The sequence below is a fragment of the Podarcis pityusensis genome (genome assembly GCF_964106645.2).
Source record: "Podarcis pityusensis genome assembly, chromosome: 17".
NCBI classification, from domain to species: domain Eukaryota; kingdom Metazoa; phylum Chordata; class Lepidosauria; order Squamata; family Lacertidae; genus Podarcis; species Podarcis pityusensis.
In genome coordinates this window covers 21307239-21321587 of record NC_138042.1, presented here as the reverse complement: position 1 = coordinate 21321587, position 14349 = coordinate 21307239, and the positions used below count along the sequence as shown (strand labels likewise).

Genomic DNA, 14349 nt, shown 5'->3' with positions numbered 1-14349 from the left:
GAAGAGTTGCCTTTCTGATTGCTTCTCCACCTATGTATGAAATCTAGACTAAAATGTTCCTACAGATATATTGGTTTTGTATGTGCAAGCTAAGTAGCTGAGGTTTGGGTTTGTTTGTTTGTAAGATGGTTTATTTGTATACCTTGTTCCCAACCTGCAGCCTGAAGTGATATAAACCTGGGAGAACTTAACCACTTGGTTCCGCTGAACACTGTCTCTTGCTAATGGAGTGGGAAACTTGCATATATGCTTATAATGACCTCATTCAGATGTCTGATAAACTACACTTTACAAGAGCAAAAATGAGCTCTGTGCCTGCACATTTCCCTCCCCATTCCTCTCCCTCAGGCACCCACCTTTCGCAAGCACAGTCTGATTTCTTAAACCACCGTTTTCCATTAGTTTTGAACCAAGAAACTGGTTTAAGATCCTCCTCCAAACTCGGATACCAAACCTGTTCATATATATATGTATATATAGATATATATAAATAGATAGATAGATAGATGGGACGTGGGTGGCGCTGTGGGTTAAACCACAGTGCCTAGGACTTGCCGATCAGAAGGTCGGCAGTTCGAATCCCCGCGACGGAGTGAGCTCCCGTTGCTTGGTCCCTGCTCCTGCCAACCTAGCAGTTTGAAAGCACGTCAAAGTCAAAGTAGATAAATAGGTACCGCTCCGGCGGGAAGGTAAACGGCGTTTCCGTGTGCTGCTCTGGTTCGCCAGAAGTGGCTTAGTCATGCTGGCCACATGACCCGGAAGCTGTACGCTGGCTCCCTTGGCCAATAAAGCGAGATGAGCGCGCAACCCCAGAGTCGGTCACGACTGGACCTAATGGTCAGGGGTCCATATATATCTATATCTATAGAGAGAGAGAGAGAGAGAGAGAGAGAGAGAGATCTGAAATGGGCAAGTTTGCCATTGGACTAGATCATAGTAATGTAGCAAATGAACATATAATGACTCTGACCTTACACCAAGGCAGCATCTCTTAAAGGTTTCAGGCACAAATCTTTTTTCCAGCTCTCCCTAGAGATGCTAGACTTTACCATTGGATCTATTATATGCAAGGCATGTGCCACTGAGGTACACCCCTTCTCAACATGCGAGATTTCTGGGATTTTTTTTAGTTTGTTTTCATTAATCACTTAAAAACTATGTCCATATGTGTAAAAGCTATTCTGTCGCTAGGCTTCATAGAAATAGACACTCTGCTTATCTCCCCCAGCCCTCCAGTTAGAAGCTAGGGAAAGGAGGTAGGAAAGACAAAATGCCTAAGTTTGTTGTGCTGTCTGAATGAATACCGTATTTTTTGCTCTATAAGACTCACTTTTCCCCTCCTAAAATGTAAGGGGAAATGTGTGTGCGTCTTATGGAGCGAATGCACGCTGTGCAGCTATCCCAGAAACCAGAACAGCAAGAGGGATCTCTGCTTTCACTGCGCAGTGATCCCGCTTGCTGTTTTGCCTTCTGGGATTCAGAATATTTTTTTTTCTTGTTTTCCTCCTCCAAAAACTAGGTGCGTCTTATTGTCTGGTGGTGCGTCTTATAGAGCAAAAAATACGGTACTTGATGAACAGGAGGAAACAGTGTGTCCATCACATACATAACTTTTTCAAGATACATGAATAAAGTTTGTTAGAAATTATTCATTCACCCGCTTTACTTGCTAACATCATCTTGTGTTGCAGTTCCAGGAAAACCTCGGCTTGTAATTAGCCACACACAAATGAGTACAGCTCTAATTCAGTGGCACCCGCCTGTCGACACATATGGTCCTCTGCAGGGCTACCGCCTGAGGTTTGGCCGCAAAGACATAGATGCCTTTATGACGCGGGATTTCACCGACAAGGACGACCACTACACCGCTACAGATATTCACAAGGGGACTTCGTATGTCTTCAGGCTTTCAGCTAGAAATAAAGTGGGCTTTGGGGAGGAGATGGTAAAGGAAATTTCGATTCCAGAAGATCTGCCAAGCGGATTCCCTCAAAACCTGCGCTCGGAAAGTGCCACCTCAACTTCAGTCCAGCTCTCTTGGCAACCGCCCGTCCTATCAGAAAGAAATGGTATTATCACCAAATACACTCTGCAGTACAGGGATATCAATGTGGCACATCACCAAACGGAGATGTCTGTTGTTCCTGCTGATATTACTATGACGCTTTCAGGCTTAAAACCAGATACCACATATGATGTAAAAATACGTGCACACACAAGCAAAGGGCCTGGTCCATATAGTCCCAGTGTCCAGTTCAGGACACTACCTGTGGATCAAGGTAGGATTTGTCTGCTTATGACTTTTCTTTTAAAGGAATTTCGGTCTTTGGATATCGATATTTTTGAAGCTGTTACTAAAACTGACCAAACCATCGTATAAATAGTTTCAACTAACATCAGAGGTAAAGTATGTGAAACCTTACGTGTTTTGGATTCATTAGTATTCAGTTATCCTATATCAGGCAAGTCTGGCTCACATCTACGCAATAATTGCAGGTAAGAGAAATAGAACGTTTTGAGTTACCATTTGTAAGAATGGGATATGGTTTTTAAAAGCAGGTAGGAGAATTGTTGAGTGTGCTTAGTGTCGGAAATGGGATGGGATCCCAAGGTCAAGATGTACTTTAAATACATTGCTTTTTCCTTTTCCAGCAGTGTTTGCAAAAAATTTTCATGTCAAAGCAGTGATGAAGACATCGGTATTGCTCTCTTGGGAGATACCAGAGAATTACAACTCTGCTCTGCCTTTCAAAGTAAGTTGTTTTGCAGTTTGTAAGACTTGAAGGGTAAAACCTGAGATGAAGGAATGTTCTCATTAAGCAGACATATTCCAAATGGTTAACAAAAGTTGGATCTTGAAGAAGAAGAAGAGGAAGAAGTGTTTGGATTTGATATCCCGCTTTATCACTACCCTAAGGAGTCTCAAGGTGATGGAGGAAGCAAGAAGGAAGAAGGAAAAGGGGGAGGATTTAATTAATCAATCAATCAATCAATTAATTAATATACAGCCCCAAACCAGCAGACCTCAGGGCGGTTAACAACACAAAATCACAATATAAAAAACACATGATAAAAATCAAAACAAAGACAACCCAATAATCCCCCCCCTTCCACAACACATTTTCAAAAGGGCATTGGATGTCAATCATCCCAAAGCTTATTTAAAGAGGAAGGAAACTTGGCGCCTAAAGGTGTATAATGAAGGTGCTAGCTAAGCCTCCATCGGGAGACAATTCCACAAACAGGGAGCCACTGCAGAAAACGCCCGTTCTCTTGTTGCCACTTTCTGGACCATTCATGGAGGAGGCAGTCGAAAAAAGGGCCTCAGAAGATGATCTCTGGGTCCTGGTAGGTTCATGAGGAGAGAATAATTACATGAATCTTAAGACAGCCTTATACACCACTACCAACAACAGCATTCTTCATTACAGTCCAAAGACCCACAAAAAACAGTTTCAAACGCAAAATGCAGTAGAGATACATGGAAAAGATTCCAAGGCAGTCACTATGTTTTATCCAGAGCATGTTGATTTCTATTTCTTATTACCTTTGAGAGAAATTTTACTACGGCCTGGGTAGTATCATTTGACTTATCTTTGACACGATGAGATAGAAGGTATCAGAATTCCCTGGTAAATTTGCCAGTAAGGGTTTAATTAATTGATCCCTGACTTGTTCATACATCCCACAGTGTATTAAGATATGCTTCATACAATCGACAGCCTGAGAACATAAACAGAGTCTACTATGATAAGGTATACCAGTCAGTCTGCCGTTTAGAACTGCAGATGGAAATACATTTAATCTGACTTTGGTAAACAGTTGATGATAACTGGGTACTGACAGATTCGTAAGATACAAGGGTAATTGAAAATCATGCCCATAATGAATTCTGAACACAAACGGTCTACAGGTTACATATGATCGAGAGCAAAGATCGCTGTATGCAATATCCCGTAACCTCTGGCTCAAGGATTTAAGGGCAATGTCATAACCCAGATGTAAAAAGGATGGTGAAAGTCCAATTCAGGAGATTTTGGGGGCCATAGCTTTTGACCATGAGCTGATAGACTCCTCATTGGTTAAATGTAAAAGTAATCGCTCCTCCACACCAAATACCAAAATCTTTAACCAGTATCTCAAGGCAGCCCATCATGCTTTTGGTGAAAAGTGGACATTCACCTGTTTCCAGGAATAGAATTGAATTAGGAACACAGTTTGGAACCTGAAGTTGGGACCGAAGGAACTTTGCCTGGAAGCCATCAAGCTTAGGAAATAAACCATTATACCAGACATTTGAAGTATATAGGAGTTGGGGAACAAATTTTGCATTAAAGACCCTTATGGCTGGTGGAACATAATGACCTCCCTTTGAGTAAAACCAAAAATTGGAGTATAGCAAGTCTGCTCATCTCCACCTTCTGACAGGTAGTCTGCCAGGGACAATTCCAGGACTTTGTGTGGTGAAACAACAGCCCTAAATACTGAGAAAAGATATTGCCCTTGTAAACTGGTATTAGATGGCCATACTCTAGAGTAGACCAAATATACCTCTACCAGTTCCAGTGTCCTGGCAAGTGGTATCAGGCAACTGAAGAGCTACAACTACTATTCCACCTTCCTGCCTGCGCCCCCAGACTTAAAGGTTGAGCATGCATTTTTTAATGTCTTGAAGAAAAAGAAAGCTGGCTTTAGCTGTTCCTAGCCAGTAGAGCTTGGAGAAACCTAAGCTAGTTTACAGCAAGCCATTACTGTGTATTTGTGTTAAATCTAGTTTAATTTGAAGTGTGCCTCCAGTTAAAGTAATTGTTGTCTAGCAGAACATAACCTGAGTGGGATATCATAGAAGTTTGATGCAAAGAAAAGCTAGTGCGAATCATTGAGGAAGCTGCTGGGAATCATTATTTTAAGGTCCCCCCAAATAACTGACGTTTTCAGGTAATTCTGAAGAATCATACATGGCTGTGGCATATACGTACAGACAAGAGAAGATAAACAGAACATTACTATCTTCCTGAGTATTGCTGGATCAAAAGCAGTAAAGGGCAGCTAACATGGTTTATTCTTCCCCCCCTTAATTACTAACAATTTGCTAACAAAAATGAAAACCCTCACTTTTTTAGATCCTGTACGATGATGGGAAAATGGCAGTTGAGGTAGATGGCCGAGCCACTCAGAAACTTATCACCAACCTGAAACCTGAGACATCATATTCATTTGTACTGACCAATAGAGGCAATAGCGCTGGAGGTCTTCAGCACAGGGTAACAGCAAAAACAGCACCAGATGTATTGCGAACCCAACCACTGTTCATTGATAAGACCAATGTCGATGGAATGGTAACAGTGAAGCTACCAGATGTTCCTGCAAACAAAACTATAAAGTGAGTTAAACATCAAAAGTCATTTGTACTTTATTGCTTACTGGATTCTCTGCATTAAAACCATGAGCTGCTGTAGTTGCAGCCTTGAACTGCATGTTTTAGGTCAACCTATCAGAATTTTACATTTACTTATTTATAACATTCGTATCCTGCCTTTCTTCTTTGTATCCAAGAAATGCATCCCATTAACTGGAGGATCTCCCACCTGTGCAATGGGACTTCTTCTCCCTGTCCTTGGCCTCTGCATTCACACATATCCATCTGTTCTGGGGGTTCCCCCAATCCTCTGAAGGGAGATGTATGCACTTAGTGGGCTACAGCAGAAGTATAAAAGAAGACGAGCACTTCCTTTACACATTTCTTGAACTTCTCAAAGTAGCTCTAGTCCTGGTAAAGACATAAACTGTAGAAGTTTGGTTGGCTTAAACACTGTAAGGCAAAACCATAAAATGGGTCAGTTATGTTTAGCAGTCCAGTCCCATCATGTTCAAATTAATAGGGCAATGGCGGTTTACTTTGTCTTCCCTTTTAAATGTTTTTATCACAGACATCGCTTAGAAAACAGATATTTCTATTTCCAAAAATAGCACGTTGTGATTTAACTCTAAAAAGTGATCCCATAATAAATGAATTTGGCAGCTATATGTTCTGTTCACAGTGCTGGAACATGGTTTACAAGGCTTCTTAAATGCTTCTGTGCAGATTAAACAACAAAGATAGTACTAAAGACCTGACAGCAAAGCGCCAATAGGGATTCAAAACGATGGACAATAAAGAGTTGCCAGGAAAGCGTGAAACACAGTACAATCAATAAGTGTTATTGCTCTGTTTGCAGTGATTCTTGCTTCCTATAAGACTCCCATGTGTGTGACGAAGGAAATGGGAAGGAAAATGAGCAGGTTGTTAAATATTGTTGGAGATACAACCTGGATTTTCTCAGCTGACATTTTATACCATGAGCTTTGTGAATGGAAGACCCTCTCTTTATTGCTAATTGAGGAATTCAGAATGAGACAATATGAAAATATATTACATTGGAGTGTTAACAGGATTAAAGTGTGGGAAATGAAGCCATTGCTATTAAACTAAGTAAAGGTAAAGTTTGTAGAAAAGTATAGAAAAGGAAGCCTGAAGACGGAAAGCATCGGAATGATTTATGGAGAAAAGTAATTACTAGAAAGGGCCAGGGTATAACAGCAACCAGGAGTGGCTAACATCTGTGGAGGAGACAATAACCTTTTTCATAAGTTGTGGAAATGTTGGAAGCAGGACTGAATTTGTGCTGTGGCTCACAAGGGATTGGCCGCAATATCTAAGGTGATAAATAAGAAATGCATCTGAACATCTATTACCACTGAGAAAACTCAGCTTGTTCTAAAGGTGAGCTCTCAGGAAGCTATGTTGGTTAATGGTAAATGCACAGTTGTCTGTCCTGACTCTGGGCAGACTTGAGTCCTAGCATCCCTTTTGTTGCAGGGTGAAAACAGGGAGGGAAAAGATGACATTTGACGTAGGCCCAGAGATCCAGAGATGATGGACCTGGGCTGCAGTTCCTTTATTATGATTTTAAAGGCTGAAACTTAATTATAGAAATACCCATAGCAGCCAGGGTGGATAAAATCAACTTAAAAAAAAAAAAGATTTTAAAAAAAATTAAGTTGGATTTTTTTAAAAAAATAAACTGGATTTTTAAAATAAAATGCTTTTGGAGGAAAAATCTTTCTAAATATAGTTTTCTATTTAAGTCACATTATAGGCCGGCCACTAGGGGCGCATCGGAAGATGGCTGACAATAACATCTTTCTGACCCACACGAGGTAATTAGGAGGCTGTGATGGGAGTAAATAGCCTCCCTACCCCCCCAAGGGTGTGGGGGGGGGACTGCCCTTGCCTGCTGTGCCTGATACCACCCCCCGAATTTGTGGGGATGGGGGCACTAGGCAGAAAGCCCTCCTGTGGATTTCGGCGCTCCTGGACGCTGTCTCTGGTCCGCGCCTCTAGTTTGCAGCAACTTCAAAAGAAACAATTAGGAGGAAGCGAATGCACATATTTCAAGGATGAAGGAGGAGTAAAGACTGCTAACTGAAGAGATCTCTGATAAACAAGACGGGTTGGAGGAACAAGAATAAATCATGAGAAGACCCACCAAGGCTCGGTATGGCAAAGGGACTGGATTCGGGAGGGGGGGAAACTTTCCTTTCTTTTTTCTATGTAATTAACCAAGAATCCCCCCCCCCCACAAGTCACAAGTTAGAAATGCCGTTTAAATGACTTAAGCTGTGGATTTATGACTGTGTGGAGATAATTTACTAACCAAAGCATGTTTCAAGAAGATCTTGGAAACTATAAGAGCTTTGGAATGACGCAGTAAAAAATACCGTCGCCATGTTGGCAAGTTCTGTCGGAGGACTTAAGTCTGGGGGGAGGAACAGAGCTGTTTTTACATTGTGGGTGAGACTCCTCAGAGGGACTTAAGAGCGGCAGATTTGCGAGGTTAATGATGGAAAGAGTGATGTTATCTATGAAAGCGATGATATATGGAAACCATCTTGATATGAGGACTGGACGAATGGAAAAATTCACACAGGATTATAATTGGTGTTTATCTGCTTAAGGAGATTATCAGAAGAGATCATAAAGAAAAAAAGAAAAAATATACGAATAAGATGAGATGTGGAAACAGCAAGATAAGACTGGATAGAATTATGAACATTATTTGGACTGATTTGTGGATATTAACGCAGTAGCAAGAAGATGATCGGAATTCCCCTTCGGAACTTGAAATATGGGTCCCCTCAACAAAAATTTAAAATTCGGCTTTGTAATTCGGAATTTATGTGATGTGATTTGATTTGATTTGATTGGTCGGTTAATAAAAATTATTTTTTTAAAAAAAAAATAAGTCACATTATAGGCCAAAGGCTATTCATCAGTAAATAAGGATTTCAAAATAGCCTAGGTTTCTTAAGAGGGACTCCTACAATCTGAATGTGTAAGAATTAAATTTAAGTTGCAACAGTCTAATTTCCTTCTGTATTGTGTACGTTGTTTGTAATTAAACTTTTTGGTTTGGATTAGTTTGCACAAATTACAGCATTGTTATTCACACACAAATCTTACCACAGCTGCATTCACAAACACAAAATCCAACAGTTAACGCTTGGATGTTGATTTCAAGGTTAATGTGTAAGACTGATCATAGTTCTGACTGGACTTTAAAATGTTCCCAGGCTTCTTGTCATATCACAACTTTGGTCACTTTTCGTGATAACGGTATGAAATTTATAATAACTAGTCACCTTGGTGGAGCTGAGCTGCCAGGAATTGCTGTTAACTTCCCATTCGTGGCCAGAAAGATCTACATCAGATTCTGATCTACCACATTATTGAAAGTACAAACTTTAGTATAGATTTTTAAAAGTCGAAAATGCATTGGCACAGATGATTGGCTGGTCAATAATTCAGTCAATGTATCAGTCAAATAATACACTTTCAATAATACATTTCAATGCCAAATTATATAACCACTGTCCCATTTCTGACAGACTGCTAGTTAATCTCTACTCTTGTTTTGTTTCAAGCACTCAGTTTTCAGAATATCTCACAGATGCGTTGCCATTCTCTCTGGGTCAGGCACAGAAAAGGTAGCTTGTTAGGCCTAGCGTCCATACCTTCGATGGCACTCTGGAGTCAGCTTGCCCGTATCCAGGGTCAACCCTTAAAGCTGAACTCTAAGGATTTATTTTTTAACCAAGTTGCCATAAGTACTTGACCACCATATTTCTAGAATGATGATCATATCTTTCTACGCACAGGAGCCTGTCTGTACATCCAGCAGCAATAAATTTGTCAGCCATTTGTCATTCCGCTGCTGGCTGTGTGTATGTGATGAGTGGAAGATGAGAAGTACTGTACTTTTCCATGTATAAGACGAGGTTTCTTTACTCTAAAATAGTGTTAAAAACCAGAGCTCATCTTATACATGGAAAGTGCATGGGGGGACGGATGATTGGTTGCAGCCGCAAGCGATTTGGTGGGTGATTGGTGGCTGTGTCAAGGGCTGCTTTTGATTGGCTGCCATTGCGGCAATTGGGCGTGAGATTGCTGGCCATTGTTGGCTTCTGCTACGCGAGCAATTGTCAGCATTTTTCATTTGGGTTAGTGATTTTGTGCATTCCCCTCCCCCCAAAAAGCTCAACAACCTTGGGCCAGCTCCCCCCATTTATTTAAATTTGAGTTCCCAAAAATAGGGGGCATCTTATACATGGAGGCGTCTTATACACAGTACTTGTTTCTCTTTAGAAGGAATTTTCTTTAGGCAAAGCTCTGATGATGAATGTCAGAGTGGCAATGAGAAATGAACAATAAGGTAATTGAGACATAATACATTCACCTTGCTTTAAATCAGTCTTTCTCAACCTGTTGGGTCCCCAGATGTTGTTGAACTACAACTCCCATCACCCCTAGCTAGCAAGGCCAGAGTTCAGGGATAATGGGAGTTGTAGTCCAACAACATCTGGAGACCCACAGGTTGAGAGCCGCTGCTTTAAATGCTCCCCATTGGTTTAAGAAAGACTTTTGGAACGGATTAAGTTTGTCAACCAAGGCACACTGTACATGCATACCTATGCCAGATGTGCAGGCACACAGAACTCGCTACTCTTTTTCTGTTTCTCACACACACACACACACACACTCACACTCACACACAATCTCAGATCAGAAATAAAAGAGCTCTTTGCCTGCTCCTTAGGTTTGCTGAATGCTGACCAAATATAAAAGTTAAGGAAGAATTCAGTTAGACTTTTTAAAATGACCTCTTGTGTGTGTGTTGAATTACAGAGGCTTCTTTTTAATTTTGTTCAGGAAATTGACCTTTCTCATTTTTACCCTTAATTATTTAATTTTTTTTAAAAGGAATGGGGTCACATTTTGATTTATGGCAGTGAACTGAACATGCCTTTGTCTGACTTGAATGAGCTACCGGTGTTACTGAATGCTCTAAGGGTCTCCAGTTGTGTTAAGGGAGTTTGTTTTAAAAAATAACATTTGGCACAATAGGTTTGTTTCACAGGTGGACAATAGATACTATTACCAGTGCGCAAAACAGTTTCTGTAAATAGAATTAATATCCTTTGGCGGGCTGCACAAGTGGATGTAATGCCAAGTAATTTCTTTAGGGATTTAAGACAGCAATATGCATCCATCTTAACGGTCTACACACAACAGCTTTCTGCGCTCTTTAAAGTTGTATTAGACCTTTTTCTTCCTTCCTTCCTTTACCCCTGCCTGATTTCCTTCTTTGACTAACAGTCTGTGAAAAGTATGGATGTGCGGGTGATTTGCAAGAGTAATTCACAGTGGGGCAGAACTGCAGCAGCATTGCAATTTACCTGGATGGGTCAGGGAGGTAGTACGCTTGGGACTTCATGAATGGACTCACGGAGCCATTCTGGCACTTTTGCTAGTGCATTGTTCAATTATTATAGTAGAGGAGTGAGCTTGAGAGGAGATTAATTGGCTAAATCTATGCTGTGAAACCTTCTTTGGTGATCACTCATAGCCTAAGAAGATGATCTTCCATAAACATGGTTTTAACCATGAGTCCGTAAGTGACTGTGGAGGCCAATTCTGGATCCACACGTCCTTTCACGGTGGGGACATTGGTTTCCAGGCGGGAGTTGATCATGGTGTGGATTTGCCAAGCGTGCCTTCCTCTTAGCACATTTCTCCCTTGCGTCCTGAGTTTGAGTGTCTTCAAAGCCCATGGCACCTTTGGTAAAGGCTGTTCTCCAGCTGGAGCGCTCGCAGGCCAGTGATTCCCAGTTGCTGGTGTTTATACTACATTTTTTTAGATTTGCCTTGAGACAGTCTTTGAACCTCTTTTGTTGACCACCAGCATTACGCTTTCCATTTTTAAGTTCAGAATAGAGTAGTTGCTTTGGAAGATGATCATCAGGCCTTCTGAATCCACACCATTGTATCTGCAAGGCCTCAACAACATTGTATCTTCGTATCAAATGTAGGACAACAGATATATGAACTTTCCTCTCTAGTTTTGAATTTGGGAAAACTGGAAAGCAGAAACAAGATAGTTGCAATGGCAACTATTTGAATCACTGTAGAATGCAGCTAACGAATTTCAGATGAGGAAATGTTTGCACTTAATAGTAGACTTTGCATATGAGCATCAAAGCTATGGTAAATGTCAGCTTAACTTGTTGATATTTTGGCAAGAGCCAAATCAGTGTGTGTACTGCTTTATTTTCAGTGTGTTCCTTTTAGTTTTCAAGTCCCAATTTTCTTATCTAATTGAAAATGGCATTACTGAGAACATTAAACAGTCAAGTCAGCACTTTGCAATATTTATTGGCCACATTATGAGGGCAGATCTTTGCATGATCCAGGAGACATTTTCTGAACTGAGTTTTAGGATAAAGGAGGCAAATAGCTAGAATGTATACTAAATTCCTAAACTTCTCTTAAGAAGCCATCATGGGTTCTTTTTATGTGTAATTACAACTGTGTCTACTCTGTATGGAATGCTTGAGCAGAGGTTGCAAGCAATCTTAATGACTTCTAGGATGAAAAATGATAAAGTTTCGTAATCTGACCTGGCTACCTATGTGTATTGATTTTGCAAGTGCTTCGGTTCCATTAGGTGAATTGCTGCGGTGTTTGAAAACAGGTTGTAGCAAGTCATTGCCAAGAAACGATCATTCTCATGCACCTTCGTTAACTGCTGATATGGGGTGAAGAAAGATAACGGATATAAGATACTTTTTAGAAGGAGAAAGCTATTAAAGTGCATATCAAAGCATATCCAAAGTGGTTTTTCTTCTTCAAGCTGCTTTTTAAGTAGTGCATTGCCCTGAAGACATAGTCTACTGAACCCTGGACACCTCCGTTTTTCTCATACAAGTATGCATATAATGAGTTCCACCTACATGTAAACATTTGTGATGCCTGCATTTGACAAAAATGGCAAGCCATTCGCTATTACAGATGGCTTGTCAATACCTTAACATTGTTTCTTAAAACCCTGTTCCTTTTACTTTGGGTAAAACAGGTTCATAATATAGCCTGCAGTAAAATGACTGTATTTTCAGGCCACTTTTTCTTTCTTACTATACCGGGTCGTGCAAAGATTGAGGAAGATGGGAGTGTGGAAGTCAGGAGTGCTCTTCCGTGCTTCCACCCACTGTTTAAAGTCCTATAATGTTCCAGAATGAGGCTGCAACATGATGTATTGTAGCTCTGGGGAGCATTCTGGAGTAAAATGCTGGTCATTGCTGGCAGCAGTGCCGGATTTATGTGTAAGCTAAACAAGTTATAGCTTAGGGCCCCATTCTCTTAGGAGTCCCAAAAAAATTTAAGGGGGAAAAACCTGGATGTACATTTCCAAAATATAAGATAAAAAAAACCCCTACATACAGCAGCAGTGTTTTGTGTTGTGTAGGCTGCTATGATGTAAGTCATGGGGCCCGCCTGCTAGCCTGCTCCCTAAAATATCACTGGTTTGCTCATTTCTATATATAGGGTGCCTACATTCTGCATGTGCAAATGGCTTTAGATACCTATTAGGTCCATAAATTACCATATAGCATATATTCAACACAAAAAAGCGACAATTTGTTGTTGACAAAGTAGAGCTGGACATATAAAGGGCCCCATTACCTTCAGTAGCTTAGGGCCTCAGCAAACCTAAATCCGGCCCTGGCTGGCAGCCACAGTTAAAATTGAGGCCACCAGCAGAGGACCCCTTTTCTCCCCAGAAAACCCCTTGGAGTCATGCTACATGGTGATGTAGGATTCTTCCAGGCCACTATGGGTATTTATTTATTTTATTCAATAAATTTATATACCACTCTCTATGTAGTGAACACATTAGAACAAAAGACAAATTTGCAGAACCCCTTTCAATTCCATCAAAGCCCTTTTGCCTCCACATTTGATTCGTTTGAAAAATTCAGTAGCAACACTCACCGTTCAATCCTATGCATGTCTTCTCGGAAGTAAACCCCAACATGTTTGGCGAGGCTTAATCCCGGATAACTGGGTATAAGATTTCAGCCTTGATACTTCAAAAATTAAGCATCAGAAAAAACTGACCTGAAGACGTTCCCTTTTTCTAATCCAAGTTTGTTATAATTATTACTGGAATAAACTGATGTTTTGGTTTAGTAATCCATAGTTTGAATCCCTACACCGATAGTGAGTAAAAGAACAAATCCTATTTAGGTCTTTTAAAATGTATTTTATTCCTTTAATTGTTGTCCCTGTCATCCAGCTAACTTTGAGGGCCAACAGTATGATAGCACGTCTAATTTTTGTTTTTGTTTGGTTTCAATGTTCGGAGATCACAAATGCCATTTGCTTTAAACTGTTTTATAAACCTAAAAATATTGATCAGTGCAATCCTGTGCATGTCTACTCAGAAGCAAGGGTCTATGACTTCAGTGGGCTTTACTTCCAGGTAACTGTGTATAGGATTGCACCCTAAATTAAAGGTTAGTGTAAGTAGTATTTTATTTAAGTGAATTTCTCTTTGATCATTACACCTTTGAGTTCCCTGCACTTTTTACTGGAAACTCATTTATTTGGCTACATTCATAATATTTAGAGCGTCAATTCATGAAATATCACCATGATTTTAGAAGATACACTTAATCTTCTAAAATCATGGTGATATTTCATGAATAGTTCTATTGCATTTATTAGAGAACTGTGGAATGGAGCCTTTTATATATTTGGATCATATATATATATATATATATATATATATATATATATATATATTCTGAATTAATTTGATATTTTGGGTAAATTAATTTGATATTTGGATGTGTATGGTTGGATCCAGATCCACCTTTCCACAAATGAAACTACTTCTGCTGGTGGAAGAAGCTCTGACTGACTACTGTCTCCTTGAGGAAGGAGGGGAGGCAATTTAACCAGTCAACTCT

At 40.2% G+C, this 14349-nt stretch overlaps 1 protein-coding gene across 27 annotated transcripts in view; it reads left to right on the top strand.

Annotated features, from left to right (window-relative positions):
- The window catches only part of PTPRD (protein tyrosine phosphatase receptor type D), a 722358-nt gene that overhangs the window by 575067 nt on the left and 132942 nt on the right, over nucleotides 1–14349 (top strand). For 17 of the 27 annotated variants that reach the window (XM_080987664.1, XM_080987657.1, XM_080987656.1 and 14 more), the window contains 3 exons: nucleotides 1692–2279; nucleotides 2653–2753; nucleotides 5124–5383. In XM_080987664.1, coding sequence (XP_080843790.1) covers nucleotides 1692–2279; nucleotides 2653–2753; nucleotides 5124–5383 — 949 coding nt within the window. The remainder of the gene's footprint in view (nucleotides 1–1691; nucleotides 2280–2652; nucleotides 2754–5123; nucleotides 5384–14349) is intronic. The other 10 variants (XM_080987670.1, XM_080987671.1, XM_080987669.1 and 7 more) reach the window with 3 other exon arrangements.